The sequence below is a fragment of the Capsicum annuum genome, chromosome 3 (genome assembly GCF_002878395.1).
Source record: "Capsicum annuum cultivar UCD-10X-F1 chromosome 3, UCD10Xv1.1, whole genome shotgun sequence".
Classification (NCBI taxonomy): domain Eukaryota; kingdom Viridiplantae; phylum Streptophyta; class Magnoliopsida; order Solanales; family Solanaceae; genus Capsicum; species Capsicum annuum.
Genome location: NC_061113.1, coordinates 238,135,468 through 238,155,066, shown reverse-complemented (window position 1 = coordinate 238,155,066; position 19,599 = coordinate 238,135,468). Strand labels below are relative to the sequence as shown.

General features: G+C 36.0%; 1 protein-coding gene across 1 annotated transcript; it reads right to left on the bottom strand.

The window, feature by feature from the left end:
* Positions 1–2,876: 2,876 nt before the first annotated feature.
* LOC107862863 (V-type proton ATPase subunit C) lies at positions 2,877–17,766 on the bottom strand. The gene is made up of 11 exons (XM_016708564.2): positions 17,542–17,766; positions 17,342–17,410; positions 16,482–16,609; positions 16,309–16,408; positions 13,786–13,853; positions 12,103–12,244; positions 11,749–11,865; positions 11,463–11,588; positions 4,099–4,182; positions 3,909–3,988; positions 2,877–3,267 (listed from the first exon to the last, which is right to left on the bottom strand). The coding sequence occupies exons 1-11, from the start codon at positions 17,659–17,661 to the stop codon at positions 3,171–3,173; spliced, it is 1,131 nt and encodes a 376-aa protein (XP_016564050.1). The 5' UTR covers positions 17,662–17,766; the 3' UTR covers positions 2,877–3,170.
* Between the last annotated feature and the right edge of the window lie 1,833 nt (positions 17,767–19,599).

Genomic DNA, 19,599 nt, shown 5'->3' with positions numbered 1-19,599 from the left:
AAGTTCATTCTTCGATATATCTCACTCCGCTATGCTGGTCAACAATATTTTTATCTATATATAGTAGATGTTGAACTAGTCCGTATATTTAATTCTGAACCCCTCAGTGAAAATTCTGGCTCCACCACTGTGTCCAACATGTATTTTGCTTATTTACGAAATTAGTTTCAATACCTAAAAGTGTTTTTCAATGCTCGTTTCTCATAGGTTGTGAAAGCGGGAGAGGGTCATATTTGCGTCTGTACACTCAGAAAAAAGTTATATTTGCCCTACTTCATATATAATTTTTTGTTATATTTGCCCTTAGCATCCAACTTAAATTTTACTCCTAGTTTATTACTCTACTAATTGGCATATTTTCATGGGCTAATGTGAGTGGCCTGGTGCTAAGAATGTGAAGAACCTGAGCCATGGCTACTAGGACCACATATATATATACTCATTATGGGCATTTGTGCCAAAGAGAAACTATTCTGCACAGACTTGCCGCTTTCACAAATTTATTACACTTGCTTTAAAACTTATGACTTTTTGACATATGAGTAGTAAAGAGTAGTAAATCATAAATGGGACCAAATCCCTCTTTCGCCATCATTATATTAGTACTTCGATGATTTGGTTAATAAAATTCGTAATCGGTAAATATACTAAAAGTTTTGTATTTTTAAAGAATCAATATAATATAAATTTTGTATATTTTGGTTAATAATAATAAATAATTTTATTCTTCAACTTGTTTATTTTAAAAAATCAAAAGAGATTTCTCTTTCTTTTTTAAAACAAAATTACCCTTATTACATTGACTATATTTTATTATTGTTGTTGGAGTAGTAGTAATTTTTACCTTTATTAGTATTAAGTAACTATTGGAGTACCTATAGTCATTTTTAGATTTCTAAGGCCGCAACTTCGTAAAACAAACACTTAATTAATAACTAAGAGTAATTTTTTAACGGAAGCGCATAGTCAATACCAGACTAGTCAAAGGGAATGGCTGGAATATTTTTTATTTTCCCTTTCTAGGAGGGTAGAGAGAAGCAGACGAAACTAGAATTTTGAGTTCACAATTTTTGAATTTTAGAAAAGAGGTACTGGTGTGTGAGCATCATAGGCGTATATAGCATATCAATGGGTTCAATACATAGATTAGTGTAATGAGTTTATCAGTGAGAACCTAAAGGTTGCTGAAGAGGATCTAGTAAATTGACAACAAACAACAAAAACAACACGATACTCAGTGTATTCCCATAAAGTGGGGCCTGAAAAGGGTAAAGTGTACGCAGTCCACATCACTACCTCAGATGAAGCAGAGAGGTTGTTTCCGGTACCCCCGACATCTAGTAAATTGACTAAAAATCACGTGTAGTACTTGTACTTCAAGCAGACACAAAATTATTTAATTTGACAACTAGTACAAAAGCACAAGCTGTTGGTTTTGTTTCCTTCCAAAAATTGTCTGTTGTCTATGTGAACAAACTCTAAATGACAATCTGCGAGTGCATAGGGGTTTTTGTTGTGCATTATTGACACAAACTAGAACTGTAAATTTAATTTATAATGTCAGATCTCCAACCAAAATATTATACAATTAGCTCATCATTTGCCGACTAGCTAGCTAGCTAACTTGACAGAACCAACATGTAATAATAATATATGTATAAGAGGGCCATTGCTAATTAATTGTAAATGTGGGTCATAATTTTGTTGGATTACAGACCTACACTTAGAGAAGATACATTGAAATGCAATGAACCAAACCCAAGTTTTTTGGAGTTTAGACTTTAGACATACCTGAGAAGGCCCCCAAATATCTATTTCAACTACAGCCCTATGTGTTTTACATCCTTATCCCAACTAAAGCCAGGACCATATACCCTACTACTACACCAGTGCCTGTACTAAGGGTCGTTTGGTCGAGAAAGGGTTATCCCGGAATTAGTTATCCCACCATGTATATGAGATAATTTATCCCATCACTATGGTGTAAATGGTGGGATAAATAATCTCGGTACTAACTAAACCTCACACCAAACATGGGATAAAATAGTCCTTCATTTATCCCAAAACTATTTATCCCTTATACCACACACCAAACGAAGAGAAGGTTCTACGTTTGCAATTACCTTTTAATTTTACCAATGCGTGTAAGTACTGCTGCAACTGTGTTTTCTTTTGGTTACATTTCTTGCAAAACTTACCCAAATTCCTGCTCATTGTTTAACTAGATTTCATACCCGATCACTTGTACATCAATAAGGGCAAGTTTCAATACTTGCAAATAACCTATACTCCTTCCATTCATTTTTACCTGTTAAGTTTGAATTTGACACACCCATTAAGAAAACAATGATTGACATCACTATCTTATCACACTAGCCCTATTAATTGATGTTCAATATAAGGTCTTGAAAAATGATTTGAGGATTGGAATAGTGGACAAGTAAAAGTGTTTTTTTTTTTGTTTAATTACCCCCTCCGTTTCATAATAAATGAATTATTGGACTTTGACACACAGATTAAGAAAAAAAATCAAACACATAAATTTAACATAGTTTTTCATTTCTACCCTTGTTCAAAATACAGCATCATATTTATTTTATTCTTTTTCAGTTGATGGGCCCCTTAATTGTCAAATCCTCAAGGGTAAATTTGAAACAAAAAAAATTCAACGACTCACTTATTTTGAAATACGAAAAATACTCCAACAATTCATTTATTATGAAGAAGAGGGAGTAGTAGACAAGTAAAAGCAAACTGAGGGAGTAGCAAGCAGTCAGATTGGCAATTACTCCATCTAAACTAAGCTTAGAGCGAAAATGCATTACAATTAGACCAAAGAGGATCATATTTAAGGAAAGGTACAACGAGATACAGGCTTAAAACAAGAACAAATAATATTTAGTATCTCAATGGAAAAAGGGCTCCCAATACGTAGCAAAACATCTTGAACTCTTCATCCAGTGAAGTAACAAGAGTTGGAATACAATAAACCCCTATAAAGGAGGAACGATGAAGTGAAAAAAAATATGTTTTACAATAAACATATAATATTAAAAAAATAATAATAATTGGACAATCCTCTCTATTGTACAAGTGCGCAACCTGCCCTTATTGATGATAGCAACTAAAATCAAACCAATGCAATGGACAGACAAAGCCATTCCTCGAACTCAAACAAGATTTATGGTGAATGAGACGTAAGGATGAGCCTCTGTGTCACCTCCAAAACCAGCCATTCCCCCTTCATCCTCAGCTTTCCAGAAATTGCTGCAGTTGAATTTAAAAAACAATATATAAATTGGGAACATGGTAATAGAAACATTTAATAACCATCAGTCAAAAGGTTGAGCAGAAAAACATGTTGGTCCAAGGACCACATAGATATGGCCTATTGCAACTGAAGAAATGCATGTTCTTTTCTTACGATTTACTCAGTGGACCACTATCAGTACTTTCAGCATCAAGTAAAGATGGAATGGAGTAATGTAATCGGGACCAGTAACGGTCTAGCTAAATACCATATCCATGTTAGCAACATGCTCCTGTTTGGAGGAACAACAACGACAATAACAAACCCACGTAATCCAACAGGTGGGCTCTGGATACCGAGGGAAAAATATTTTTTTTTTGACAGTCATGCAATAGAATTTTAACGAGTTAAAAGCTTTACACAGGTTCCTTATCGGTGGAATTCAGGGAAAAATATTGCATGCTCACAAAACCCAGTTCTTTTAAGGAGAGCAAATAGGGTATTATTCGCAACAGGGAGGGAACCATGGAAATTTGGGGGTTTCAGTCATATATTCCCACGCACATAAAACTCCTGCACATGTAGTGTTTTTGGTGCATCTAGATCTAGGAGGGTATCTGTGTCAAATGTGGTTAGGATTGGATTCCTCATCACATACCTGTTTGAACTGTCGCAGACTGACTCGAGAATGGACCGCACTTTCTTCTCACTTTTGGTTGAGGGTGCCAATACAACAGACTGAAAATTTGTGTCAGTCCTTTAGTAACATTGCTGGTAATGATCTAAATAGTAAATACAACAAAAAGAGTAGTTGAAAAACATAATATTGGAGTCTTCAAATGAATTACCAAAAATGATGGAGGCAAGCCGTATCTCAAAATGCTCTCAGCAAAGATACGCACAGCACAGAAGTGCATCCAGGAGCTAAAAACCTGTAGGATGATGACAGGACTTTTTAGACAAGGATTTCAATCACACCAATTACGATACGGTTGAGTTGGAAATGAAAATAAATCAATCAGCACTAAGAAAAGAAAAGGAAATAGTGAGAACTGAGAACCCAGATCCAGATGGATTGCAAAATCTAAAAAGTAATTACAATTATAGCGGTCGGAAGAACGGAAATCACAATAGAATACTTAGCCCATTAATCATTACTTTGGTCTATTGGTTAAGCAGTAAAATGTCAACTCCAATCTCTTCCTGCTCTTTGCCAATTGCCCAGCTGAATCCAAAACTACTCCATGAATTGGAGCTACCTCTATACACTTGGGACTCGTTTGGTAGGGCGTATTAGGTAGAATGTATAAAAATAGTACTGATATTAAATTTTAGTACAATGTTTGGTTGCAAACTTAAGTCTGGTATAACTAAATCACGAATTAGTTATACACCCTATTTGGAACTAATACACCATATCCAGTATTATTCCTATTCTAATACACCATATTCATTTTATACAAAAAAACAAATAATCGATAAAGAACAATCCCAACATTATCTCAGAATTACTAATACACCCTATTTAACACTATTCTTATATACTTAAGGGCTCGTTTGGTATGAGGGGTAACTTATCCTGGGATTAATTTTAGAACGAGTTTATCTCATGTTTGGTTTGGATAAAATTGTAGGATAACTTATCCCGGGATTACTAATCCCGGGATTGTAGTGTTATTTTTATCCCATACTGAGGGTGGGATAATTAATCCCGGAACAAATTGTTCCCCAACCAAGCGAGACCCAAGGGACTTAAAGGGTTGTTTGGTAGAGTGCATGAGTAGTACTGAATACGGTGTATTAGTAATGTTGGGATTAATTCTTATCCATTGTTTGGTTTGATGTATTAAGCACAATTTTTGTCTTTAACCATGCTTATCCATGTATTAATAGTCATTCTATTAATACCATGGTTGGCTATGTATTAGGTATACACACTATGATATTGAATAGGATGTATAACTAATATATATATTAGTTAGATATCATGGCAAAACTACATTCTGAAACTAAAACAAAAGAAAAATTAACTATATCATTTTTAGCCAACTTGAACAGTTAGTAGTTCCCATTTCAACCAAACAACTGGACACCCCTAACTTTCTTGTCTCACCCTCCGCCCGCTGAGAGTCTCTCCAACCTCATCCATCTCTTTATACCACATATATGACCATAGTTCAGGCTAAAAAAAATTTAGAGTTCATACTGATTAATTCTATGTAATCTAGTAATAGCTTTTCTAATTGTGCCATCTAATTTTTTCTCAAAGAGTTCATAGTTGATAGATTCTTTTAAGATAAAATACATCAGAGCTTCATACAAGCATTTCTTTGTCTTTCGAACTTCTTTTATATCCATGAACCTTTAATCACATTGACAGCTTAAAACCTTCATTGGTTCAAGATTATAGAACTACAGCAGTCAATTTGGCTGTTTGGAAAAATTTCATAGGTAACATGCAACAATCCCTTCTTCTTTTCTATCTCTAGGATAAATTACTAATGATGGAGGAATTTGGTCTGCTAGAATTTGCCTACTGGCACAAAAATTTCAAGAGACAATGATCCCGTATGACCAAATGACAATATGAATAGAAGAAAACGATCCTACAAAGATCTCCTGCGTTTTATTTACCGGTCTCCGGCTTTATTACCGATCTGCTCGGAAAAAGGCCGCATAGAAAAAGAATCTTTACAATGGGAAATAAGACCGATCTCCTAAATTCAAACTTTTGTTGGGGAAAAAATAAGGGAGTAGGTAGTGGAATGAGATGGAGGAGTTCAAAGGATGATGTAGGTGCAAAGGGTAACGGCAGTAGCTCGAGCGGACAGATAGAAGCAGTTGATTAGGGAGTCGCCATGGGTCTCAATGGGAAGCTGGAAGGGAATATGTTGGAAGTGTAAGATGGCAGATGGATTTTTTTTTTTTTGAGATAAGTGACAGTTGTATTCAGTAAAAACATAGCCACCCAGAAAAAGGTGCTAAGTTGGAAACTTTACAAGCATCAAAAGGGTGCTTGAACCCCTGCACAGAACCCTATACAATTATACATTGCCAGTTAAAATCTACTAACTCTCCTATTTCTCCCTACATATTCTGTTTACATCAAAAAAAGAACAAGCTAAGACAATTCATCCTAATTTCCTGGATAGAACTTCTACTGACTTCAAAATGTCTACCGTTCCTTTCTTTCTACACAGTCTGCCAAATACAAACAGGAATGATCTTCCACCAGTCCTCCCCACCTCTGTTTCCAATACTCCAACTATTCAGCAGTGTCAAAGTAAAACTAGGTATTACCCAAGTTATTCCCAAAATACAAAAGAACATGTGCCACAGATTTATAGTTGTCCTACAGTATAGAAATAAGTTTTCGTTGTTTTCTCCCTCTTGTTCACACAAAAGACGACTTGAACAAATCTGAAGACCTCTTCTTGAGAGGGGGGGCTGCGAGCCCTCTCTCGTTGCTGTTCCCGGACCACCCACCTCTGCCTACCCCTTCGCACAGCTCGGTGAGATCAGATTTCTAGAACGATGTGAAGGATAGGAAGAGAAGACTACTGGCGGGAAATCCCTATTCATGAAAGCCCCTTGTAAAGGTTAAGGGGAAAACAAAGGTGGGCTCCTGAGCACCAGCAGAAGAAAGGAGCTTTGGAAGCTTATCTTATTATTAAATCTGAAGACCTATTCTTTGTACCTTATCCTGAGTTAGGCAAGCTTTCCTAATCATCAACCAGACAAAGACCAACACTTCCGTAGGAATATTTACGTTCTAGATTTGTTTCCAAGGCCAATTTTCCTTTACAGGACTGGTTCAATTCAACTGCCAATACCCTGACTTTACTGAGAAGGCCCCTTTACTATTTAGTTTCCATCTGAATCTGTCTGTAGAATCAGTGCATCCAGACTCCTTTAAAATGGCAGACGATTGTATTGTTGTTTTTCCTTTTCTCAATTTCCAGGAGAATAAACTACAGCAATATCCATAAATTTTTTTAGCAAGGTAAGCGGTCAAATGAAAGAAGAAACAAAGTTCATTAATTGAACCAAATGTTTGGCACATATCAAATTTCCCACAAAGGGAGGAGTGCAAGGTCTGTGTACATGCTAAATCTACCCTGCCCAGACCCCACTTGAGGGATTACACAGGGGATATTGTTGTTGTTGTTTGGCGCATACCAAATGTCTCCATATTTTAACTGCAGATAACTATTTAAGTTCAAAAATAAAAGCTAGAAACCAGTGAATTGAAGTTCAGGGGCAGAATTCCACCTTTTTTCTTGTTTGTAACAGTGATTAGAATAATTTCCAGTATCAATGGATGAAAAATCTAATCCTGTGAAAAGCTGTCATGTTAGTAGGGGTCGTTGGTGTCAAACAGAGAGCCTAGGAGTGGTTGTCGTTAACCAAATAACAAAAACTAAGCCTCGACCTCAAGCTAGTGGGGTCGGCTATATGAATCATCGCTATCCATTTTGCTCCACTTGGCCCAAGTCATTTCAATATTCAATAGTTTGGTATTTTCTAATATGAGAGGTTCTCCACCTTTACTACTGGCATACAAATCTAAAAACAAACTATAACGAACATCTAGTAAAGCTGGACCAAATGTAAGATTACTTAACTAAGCCTTAATCCCCACCAACCGGTATCACTTATATGGATCTTTCGCTTCTGATGTGCTATGTTTTTCTTTTGGCCCACATGAACTGAAGAGATGCAAGTCTTTTTACACAACCACCATATAATTTTGGTCATTCTTTTCCTCTTTTAACACCTTCAATCATTATGGTATTACCCCTAAAATTTTAGGTCTCTTCAATCATTGTTTTTTGAAGTCTTACAATAAAGAATGAAATTCTGAGTTCTTTTGTCCTTGAGAGGTCGGGATCTCTTTACTCCTTTCTGGGATAAGTTGATAGGTTATGATCGTTATCCATTTATCTTTCCATAGTTCATTTCTAAATAATAAAAGCAAAGATCTTTCTCAAAAATAATGAAAAATGAAGATTGTAAAGGCTTTTTCCTAGTCCCAGAACATGCTCCCTGTTTCATATGTTGAACATGTAAGATGAGACTTGGTGCCAGAACAACAATAAGGCTCTAGAACCACCACAGGCATTGCTACTGGAGGGGTCTATTAAAACTTCTCCTATAGTTCATTCGTCTGGAACTACCACAAGCATTGCTACTGGAGTGGTTTATTATAACTTCTCCTATAGTTCATTCCGAAGGTTTATGAGACAAATTCAGGAATATGTTCTCTTGAATGAGAACATTCGGTCCCTTTGAAATAATCAAAGTTCAAGTTAAAATGGATTAGTTGGATGAAATTGTGTCACCTTTGTTAAATTCTCAATCCTGATCAATAGGACACCAGAAGGGTTCTTTGCTTTCAAAAGAGGTTTGGGAGAAGGTGGCGCACTTTCACCTTTTCTCTTTATAATTGCAATGGAAGGCCTTAACAACATGTTAAGCACAACACAGTAATGGATGGATCAGAGGCTTTAATGTGGCACAAAAACAAGGAGAGAGTCTACAAGTTACACACTTGCAGTATGCTGATGACACTCTTATATTTTGCGATGCTAACCAGAGCCAATTGAGATATCTGAGAATCATTTTAATTCTTTTTGAAGCAACCTCTGGTGTACACATAAACTGGAGAAAGAGTCAGATCTATCCAGTACGTGCAATAGACAATATACAAGAGCTGGTGGATATATTAGGAGAGACAGGAAGGACCCCAACTATGTATTTAGGTATGCCTCTGGGAAAAAAACAAATCCATAAACATACAGGAGGGAACCATTGAGAGGTGCGAGAAATGACTATCAAGATGGAAATCTCAATATCTTTCTTTGGGAAGTCACTTGGTCTTAATCAACACAGGTCTAAATGTCCCTAGTCCCTTACCAGTCAGGATGGAAGAGAGGGGATGCTATAAGAGGGAAAAATTTTGTGGCAGGGTAACAAAGAGGAGAGTTTTCCACTTGGTAAACTGGAAAAACGTGATCAACATCAAGAAAAATGGTGGAATGGGAATCAGAAGCAGAATAAATGTAACTGAAATGGTTATTGAGGTTCTCCAGAGAAGAACACACATTATGGGGCACAGTTATTAAAGTCAAGCATGAGAGAGAAGATTTCTAGATTACTAAAAATGTAACAACCCCATATGGGAGAAGATTTCTGGATTACTAAAAATGTGACAACCCCATATGGAATCAGTCTTTGGAGATCAATCTGGAACCTGTGGATGTATTTGAAAAACAGGGTGAGAATCAACATTAAGGATGGAAGGAAAACACTATTCTGGGAGGACAATTGGATGGATAGGGATAGCATCAAAGCTCTATTCCCTGACATGTATGATCTAAGCCTACAACAAAGAGCCACTATCAGATGTATGGTCTGCTAGGGGTAGAACCTAACCTTGAGAAGAGCACTACAAGACTAGAAACTATCAAGGACAGAAGAGATGCTAATGCTTTAGGAACAGTTCAGGGGGCTTGGCTTCAAGAGGACTCGACTGCCTAAGATGGGAAAAACAAGCAGACGGATACATACAGAGATCTAAATCAGGTGGGATTTCAATTAGACTTTTGGCCTTTGAAACACATATGGAAGCCAAGATTCCATATAAGGTGGTGTTTTTCACTTGGTAGCTAGAGGAGCTGTTTTGACTCAGAAGAACCTAAGAAAGAAGAAAATTCAACTATGTTCAAGATGTTATCTATGTGAAAAAGAAGGCAGAGGCAATCAAGCATCTGTTTTTATATTGTAAATTCACAAGCCAGTTATGGGATATGCTCATAAAGCTGTCGGATGTCAGGTGCGCAATGCCAGACAGCACGATTGATCTTCTGGCAAGCTGGAAAGAAGGAAACACGGACAACAGAGACAGATGGAAATGTCTCAGCAGGCATTTGGTGGACAATTTGGAAGGATAGGAACTCGAGATGCTTCGAAGACACAAGCTATTCTTTACAGAAGATAAAATCCAACTGTGTTCTTCTTTTTGAGTTTTGGTGCAAATCTGAAATTACAGATAGCCAGGATGTAATTTTAGAAGTATTAAGATCCATGTAAGAAGAACAGGGATGCTGTAAATACCTTTTTGGGTTCCAGCATTTTTAAGCTGATAATTACTTATATATAAAAATCTTTACCTTGACAAAAAAATCTCAAGTTAGCATCTGATTCTAAAGTTATCTTGGATGACCCTTAGACTTCACCCAAGTTAGCACAAACTACGAAAGAGACTTCAAGATCCTTAGAGCCCGTTTGGGATTGCTGTTACAAAACTGCTTATTTGAGAAGCACTTATAGATTTTCAGAAAAGTGCTTTTGAAAAAAAACAGTTTGTGTTTGGTAAATTCGTTATCTTTTTCAAAAAGTATTTTTTGAGACAAATAACCAAAAAGGACATGTATTACTAAACTTTTACTACTAAAATCAATTTATAGAGAAAATGTATTTTAAATATCTATTATAATATTTTTAATAAAAATTTTATTTTTATTAATTAAAAAGTACGTACTCTAAAATTTTTAATTAATATTTCTATACATAAATACATTAAAAAATATTAAATAATGATATATTACTTAAATAATTTTAATATGATTTAAAAACATCAAACAAAATGAATATAAAAATTACTCCATAAATTAAATCACTACATATGAAAAAAATTATTTCATAAATAATTATGATGTAAATATGAAGTATAAAATTTTAAAATTAAACTTTAATCAAACTTATAAAATATATTAATTAAAACTTATAAAATATGTTAATTTATTAATAAGGGATATGTGTGTGTGTGAGTGATAGGGATATTTTTGTCATAAAAAAATAATTTTCTACTTCTGCATTTTTTTGAAAAGCAAAAATTTTAGCTGCTTCTACTTCTTTTGAAAAACACTTTTGCAAGGTTACCAAACACCCTTATTTTCAAAAAAAGTTCTTTTTTCTCAAAATAAGTGCTTATTTGGGGAAATAAGCAATCCCAACCAAGCACTTGGTAGTAGATATATTTTACCTGATGAAAAATCAATCACTTTTTCATTTCCTTCGAGACTGCAAAGCATCTCAAATGTAAAGCCAGTACCATAGGCAGAAGTCTATGAATCTCGCAAAATAAACAGTTAGCAGAAAATGTATTCAGAAATGCTTAGAAGTCCAAAAGGTTCTTAAGGGGGAGTACCTCCCCATAACTGGTATAGCACCACTGCAACAGAGAGCTTCTGAATGTCTCTTGGTCTTGCATCAGTTTTTCCAGCTCTTGTTTCCTGCTTTCTTGTGTCTCTGGATTATGTTCAAAATCGCGAATCTGAACCAAATGTAGCATAAGACACTCTTCAGATGAGGCCTTCCTCTATCAATAGCTCTTCCCACCGCACGATATGCAACAATTGTACATATTGAAAATCTATTTTCCCACCTGGTGGGTGTCCTGGGGAAGAGACTTGAAAAAGGTAAGGAAAACTCACCTGGAAGCCTCTTTCACGCGCCTTAATCTTGAAATTTTCGGCATCACGGTTGAATAATGTTACAGTATAAAGAGCATATTCATTGTCCTCATAGAGCATCTTAGAAGATCTGGGAACCTAAACAATTAGTTAAATGAAAAAGGAGAACTTGTGGGATAGCACTATAAAGAGTTCAGAAAGAAAGAAAAACATTTCCGATTCAAGAAATAAGTAAGAAGTTCAGTTTGTCCTCGAAAGAGAATAAACTAATCCAAAATGCATTCCTACAATCAGAACCACTAAGCGTAGCAGAGACACAATCCAAGTAAACAGAAGATATGTGAAGCTATAAACGGTATCCAACAAAGTTCTTACCACATATGTGGTCAGGGTCTCGTAACTTGATAACCAGTCTTTCTGTGAGTACTTAGAAACAACAGCAAGGAGAGTTGTTAGGTGTTCTGAGGTAACAACATCTTCTGGCTTTACCAAATTGGACAGATCACGGACAGCTAAGCTGGAACAAATACACCAAGTACATCAGCTAGCATGCCAAGTAGATACTAATTCAAGATCAAGAATAGTGATAGCAACCAAGATCAGCAATTCCAAAGATTATTTAAGTTACCCATCACCCCAGAATCTCGAGGAAATTCCAATGATAAACCAATTAAAACAACAAATAACAAAAAAAAACGAACACTGAAGAGCAATCTTCTTGCTCCTTTGATAAGGATAAGTTCCAAGCCCTGTACCAAACTTTAGATTTTTTGCAATCTTCTCCAAAAAATTTTAAGGTTTCAATGAGCAACATGAATCTAGCACCCTGTATGAAAGTTCTATTTTAATTTCCCTCGTCCAGATGGAGTTCCTATAATCTATAAATTCATTCTGTTAGCGATATACCTAATACAGAACTATCTATCACCACATCACCAACAACAACATACCCAGTATATTCCCACAAAGTGGGGTCTAGGGAGGGTAAAGTGTACGCAGTCCGTACCACTACCACAGAGATGAGGTAGAGAGTGTCTCCGAAAGACCCCCGGCTCAAGACAAAAACAATCTAGAGAAGGCCATAATATAAGCACAAGAAACAATAGGCAGAAACAAACATCAAATAATAACAAAAATAAATCTACCACAAAGTAGTCCTACAATCCACCTATTCGAAACATCACCAAAACACCAAGACCAAGACGCTACAAGCAAAGCCCTACAGTAACTAACATGGATACCAAGAACCAACACACCTACCTACTAGCAAAGACGCACTCCTACCTACTAGTCATCTACCTTAATCCGCGTCCTCCACATCTTCCTATCTAGGGTCATGTCCTCGGTAAGCCGTAACTGCTCCATATCATGTCTAATCACATCCCTCCAATATTTAACTAAATCATCTATCACAACCGCATGTACATTCAAAATTAACATAGATCGTAGGAATATATTGATTTAAGGTACATTTTGATAGTAGCTGCTACTTCTTCTTCTTCTTTTGTGTGTGCAACTCTAACTGACCAGATAATACGAGGGGCACTTTCTCTATTGATAACCAAGAAATCGCCGAGGGCCCATGGCACACAGTTCGGAACTCTGAATGGGTCCACCACTCTACTCTGCTCCACTTACATACCAGGTTTTTGTCCGCGACAGGGTTTAAATCCGTGATTTGCGCTTAACCCACACATCACAAATTGAGATCTTACCACTAGACCAAAACCCTGGGGGATGAGGGCCAGCTTTAATATATTTCGACCTTGAACAAAAACAGCATGGATGTATGTTCCATGTTTAATATTTATCAAAGAAAGCATTCCATGTCTAATAGAAGCTAATTTTGACATAGCATATCTTAAGTTAGCTGCCTCTTTTCCTTTTTAAATTGCATAATTATGTCCATCTATGTTGCCAGTGTATTTGACAAACATTAGGCAGTAGGTAAAGCTTCCTTGATGGTAAATCAATAATAACAACTGAATACTCAAAACTGATAAATCACCATTAATTGAACGTCCATGCTTATCCAATGGAATCCCATCTTTAACATACCTTCCGGTCTGCTTTCGGTTGATGGCATTAAGTTGACTACGCACATTGCTATACTCGGAAACACGAACCTGTGATAGATAACCAACAGAAATTGTAACTATTATAAGCACGTTTTACATGTCATTTTGAAGCAAATTTTAATCATTTCAAACTATCAGACTAGGAGATAGTATCATTTGTTGTCATATCATGAGGAAATGACATTGTTCAAGCAAATATAGCCAATACTATGATTAGAAAACTCTCAGTAGTAAAGTCAAATACTTAACACTTAATCCAATGAAGTATCTCATAGAAAACTGTACAAAGACGCAACCCCGCCATTGCTTTACTTAATTGACCAAATGATGTTAGTCTACATAAAACAAAGATATTTTAAACCACATGAAATAAGGATATTTTAGATTAAAGATAATTTCCTTACCAGAATTCCTAAATGTAACACAGCCATCTAGGATAAAAAAAAACTACTTAGATAACTCCTAACACACAACAACATTAATTCTCTTAACTTTCAAGGTGCTATATCTCAAACTCAAGGTAGTGCTTAACTTGAATTAATCAAAAATAAAATGTCAAGTAGAACATACTAAAAATAGTTATATTACTGACAGAACATTACTCTGAATAGCAGCTGGTATACTTCTTGTATACGCGTGTTTTTCTCCCTTCATTAATAAAATTTTATTACTTTATATCAAAAACTAATCTGAATAGCATCTCAAAATAATGACATCGAGATAATAGACAATCACTAAAAAGGAAAGCACTGCTACAATTCTTTCCCCAGGACAGTCACCAGTAACTGCAAACTGGAAAGCACTTGTTGCAGCATCCGGAAATCAGTAAGGTCTCACTTACCAAAAAAGGGCTATGGTGATGTAATTACCAGGGAAATTTCGTCGTAAATTGAATAAGTGGCTGAATAGTAGCCAGAGAAGTTAATGGAACAATGACCAGAAATCCAATAGTTTTCATTGTGGCTTGAGTAAGTGGTTTAGAATAACCAAAAAATATTGTTGAAACGAGGACAATAAATTCAACATTTAGATGATGAATTTAAAACCGAGACTCTAATTCCATAAAGAAAGAGAAATGGAGAAGACTTCCCAAAACTAGTGTCTAAAGATTCAATGTTCAGTGCAGGAATCAATACCCACACTCTGACCACAAAAAAGAAGACAGGAAGATATTTTTCATAACAGCGGAATTCAACACTAAGGGGAGGGACTCAGTACCCAAACTCTATTACCCAAAGAAGAATAAAAGAAATAAGCTTTGGGAGATATTTTGGTTTGAAGAGAAGCTAGAATAGTGGTCGGAAGAGACAATATAATTTTATTTGTGTTGGAAAATCTTCCCATTTGCAAGCGGAGTACCAAAAATTAGAATCTACAAAAATATATACTCCCTCCATTTCAAAAAGAATGGTATATTTTAAGTTGGCACGGAATTTAAAAAAACAAAGAAGGTTTTTGAATCTTGTGATTTAATTTTAAGTTATGTGAAATGTACCAAAATGCCCTTTACTCTTGTGGTCTTAAACATGCCACGTGGAAAGTTGGAATAAAATGTTGTCAAAAAAAGGAAAAGGTCATTCTTTTTTAAACGGACTACAAAGAAAAGTAGGTCATTCTTTTTTAAACGGACTAAAAAGGAGAGTAGGTCATTCTTTTTTAAACAGAGCAAGCAATATAATTTCTCTGAAAGACACCCAATCTTTTATACATATTATTATCTCATGGGTGCACCCGAAAGGAATAAGGAATACGAAGTTACTCATTGCATATAAAAAACCGTCATGTCTCTTCAAAAGCTTCAAATTTCTCTCCTTCCATAAGACTCAAATTAGTGCTAGTGATACAACATCCTAGACCCTCCATTTTCTCTTTTTTTCTTTTATATGTCTAACTCAATAGTGATCAACATGTCCACTATGGTCCTCCAATTTTTTTGGGATAAAGAAGAGATTTCACTTAATCGAAGATCGAAAACAGCCTCCTCATATTTAACCAGTTACAGACGTTGATGGTTGATAAAATGAATATGGGAAAAGACACAAGATTGTCTGGCATCTAGAATTGAAATGAGTGGTTAAATATATTTGCCCTGAATGAACCTATTCAATTCTCCAAAGAGCAAACACAAGACTTCATTGGCAAAAAATGAAAGTAAGGATTGATAAGCGTCTTTGCTTTCTCACTCAGTTATGGTGCTCTTCGTTCCTTCAAAAAATCTGTTCTCTGTTTACTAGGACATCAGTATGTGCTTCATTCGCATTGCGAGTTTTACTTTACATATTAAAGCTATATCTTTGTTTTACCTCACCATATCCCACCCTATACATACTGAGGATACTATTTACTTGTATCGTGAATATGATATGTAAGATTTGATATGGAAATCCTTGTCACCACCCAACAAAATCGAAATTTATATAAATAAGATCTCCAACATTCTAATACCCACTACTTCTCTTGGATTAAAAAAAAGTTGCTTCATATAAAACAACCGAATAGATACCTTAAGGTCATCTTCAATCTTGGCAACTTGGCTGTGAATTCCATCCACAATCTCCTTAAGAGGTGACATTGTTGGATATTTCGCCTCATCCCATGCAAACCTACAACCAAAATCAAATTTTCTTATCAGAAAAAAGTTCTCACTTGACGAAAGCAGTCAAACTAGGTGATTACCTAGTGAGGTATGAGTCAACAGGAACGCCATCTACGGTGAGAGAGGTACTGAGAACACCAGAAACTCTCTCCAATTCCTCGATCTGACGTCGTGTCTTGGAGCAAACCCCTTCAATGAAGGTATTCGACTGCAAAAATTCGAACTTTCCACATCAGATTCACACCAATTCCACATTAAATAACTAAATTTCTCAATTACTAAACACAACTTTTGCCCTACCTATCCCCTTCCCCAATTGCAAAAATTGCTAAAAAACAAGAAAACGTTAACAATCCATTACAACAAAAAACTCAAGATTTGCACATCAGATTCGCATCAACGCCGCATTAAATAACAAAATTTATCCATTCCTAAATACAGTTTTTCCCCTTCGATAATCAAGTTCTACCTATCCCCTTCCCCAATTACATAATTCCAGCTAGAAGCTACCAAAAAACAGGAAAACGACAACAATCCATTATAGATCACACATTACTACTTATCGATTCCTAAAATACAAAATTGCAGCTAGTAGCTACTAAAAAAGAAGAAAACGATAACCAATCCATTATAGATCAAACATTACAATTTCTCGATTCCTAAATACAGTTTTTGCCTATCCTCTTCCCCAATTGCAAAATTGCAGTTAGTAGCTACTTAAAAAGGGAGAAAATGACAAGAGTCCATTATAGATCACACACTACTATTTCTCGATTCCAAAATAATCAAATTCTACCTATCCCCTTCCCCAATTGTAAAATTGCAGCTAAGTAGCTACTAAAAAACGAGAAAATCGTAACAATCCAATATAGATCACACATTACTAATGCTTCGCAACTGAAATAAGGAAATGTAGAGATAGACACACACACACACTAACCTTAACAAGATCATCGCTGAGAGCTAAAAGCGAATCCAATGTACCGACACGGAGATTAGGGATATTAAACTGCAAATTCAACGACAAAAATTGAAGATGATCCAAAAAAATCAGGCAGATATCGGTATAATATGTTAGCAGAAGCTAACCTGGACACCACGATCATTGAAAAATTAAATGTTAGGGAGAAGCAAGCTTACTCTGTAAAGAGGAGTGTCGAATGAATGCCTGGATATGGATTCTTGAAGGCGACTCCAAAGAGAAGTGGTAGATGAGTTTTGCTGAACAGGAAGAGAAACCACCCAATATCTCGAAGCCATTATTCTTCCACTGTTCTTTGCTTTGATTAGATGCGCAGGGAAAGATTAAAATTGGAGTCGTTGAACTTTTTTAAGTCCGTCCCGGAACGTTATGTAGTGATTTGTGTCTGTCCGTGCCTTAATAGAATTGCACCATCATCGCCTAGTTTCAGAATTACACAAACACCCCTTTTTTTTTCTTTTTACTTAAGTTAGTTTTTTTTTTTTGATAAACAGAACATAATATATATATATATATATATATAAAAGTTCTTAACGTATTACAGAGAGATTATCTATGGGCGAGCCACTGTACAAGCACCGGCAGTAGTATACATATTCCTAGTATTCACAACTTGATAACTACGATTAGTATTATTAAACACAAGTTGATCAGGCGTGTGTATCCTGACCGTACGACAACTCAAGCCTCCATTTTTGTCGGCAATCAAAATATCCTCTACGGATGCATGAGGTTCCCAAAATAGTTTCGTAGTAGTAGCTACATTCGTCCGTGTCAGTGCATGAGCCAACTTATTTTGTTCCCTGTACACGTGCTCCAGTAACGGGCCATCCAACTACGCATCAGGTACCTGCAATCAGACAATAAAGGTGAATCATCAGACGATACATTTGATATGACATGAACAATTTGAGCACATTCTACGTTTATTTGCAATGCCATGTAACGATATTGAATTGTAATGCTCAAACCCAAAAGTAAAGCCTGAAGTTTAGCTTCCATAGGGCTTGGGACAAAGATCCTACTAGTGAATCCTAGTAACCAATCCTCATTTGAGTTTAGAAAGAAACCCGCTATGGAAGTCATTTCCAACTTGGAAGGAAAGGTTGCATCAGTATTAAGCATAACAAAAGAAAGTGCAGGGGGCTTCCATTTGATGTACACTGGTATGGTTTGCTTAACTGTTCGTTGTTTACCCGCTAAAAAAAAAATATTCAGTGGCTAATGGCATCACATTATCAACAGAGATTTCAAAAGGAGTGTTGTAGAAAATACATCTATTTCGCGCTAACTAGATTGCCCAAAGGCAGTAGAGTAGCAGTATTTTGCTAGGAATATACTGCGTTGTTTGTTGTGAGGGCTTAAGATGAAGTAGTTGCAAGAGCCACAACAATGGATGTTGGTTCTCTGGCATCGTCTGCCTGAGTTTTCGAATTTGGTCTATGATGCCTAACTGAATCCACAATGGTTCAATGGATTCGCAGTAAATGAAGAGGTGGACAATGATTTCTTCCATTGTGAAGTTATAAAGTCTACCATTAGGGGTAGGGATACAGTGAATATGATGCAGATAAGAAGCTGTTGGGAGTCCATCATGATTAATGAGCCAAAGGAAATGCTTGATTTTAGGTGGCATATCCAACTTCCATGTCCAAGAGAAGTTGAAATTGTCCGCGTTGGGATGGATTGAGGAAAAGATACCGTTATAGCATGACTTCACAGTAAAGTTTTTGGAGTCTGTCAATTCTCATTTGATTTTATTTGCCGCTGAGGGGTAGTAGCAAGGAAAATGGACAACATTTATGAGAGAAATAATACTATCAGGAAGGTCGAAGGATAGCTGCGAGAAGGACCAATCATTAGCTACTCTATACTGGGACACTTTAGATATAAGTTCATATTGAAGAAGCGGTCCATGGATCAGATTTCGAAGAGGCATATTAGGCGCTATCCAAGCATCTGTGAAGAAATTGATATGCTCTCCATTTCCCGGCTGCCATTGAAGGCCTATTTGACAGTGACTCCAACCCAGAGTTAAAGCCTTCCAGCTTAGGGAGAACTCGGACCGTGTTGGAAAACAGTTAGCATTTCTCATAAGTTTGAGTAAAGTTTTATTTTAAAATTTTACTCTACATTTTTACACCATAAACTTTTTATCTTATTTTATAATTTATGTATTCTTACAATATATTAATATGGATTATGTATATACCTTT

Excerpts from the sequence above, each read along its gene's own strand:
- LOC107862863 (XM_016708564.2), bottom strand. The coding sequence starts at position 17,661 with ATGGCTTCGAGATATTGGGTGGTTTCTCTTCCTGTTCAGCAAAACTCA. Across the intron at positions 17,411-17,541 it reads TCGACACTCCTCTTTACAGA|TTTAATATCCCTAATCTCCG; the intron begins GTAAGCTTGCTT and ends TTGAATTTGCAG. Across the intron at positions 16,610-17,341 it reads TCAGCGATGATCTTGTTAAG|TCGAATACCTTCATTGAAGG; the intron begins GTTAGTGTGTGT and ends GAATTTTTGCAG.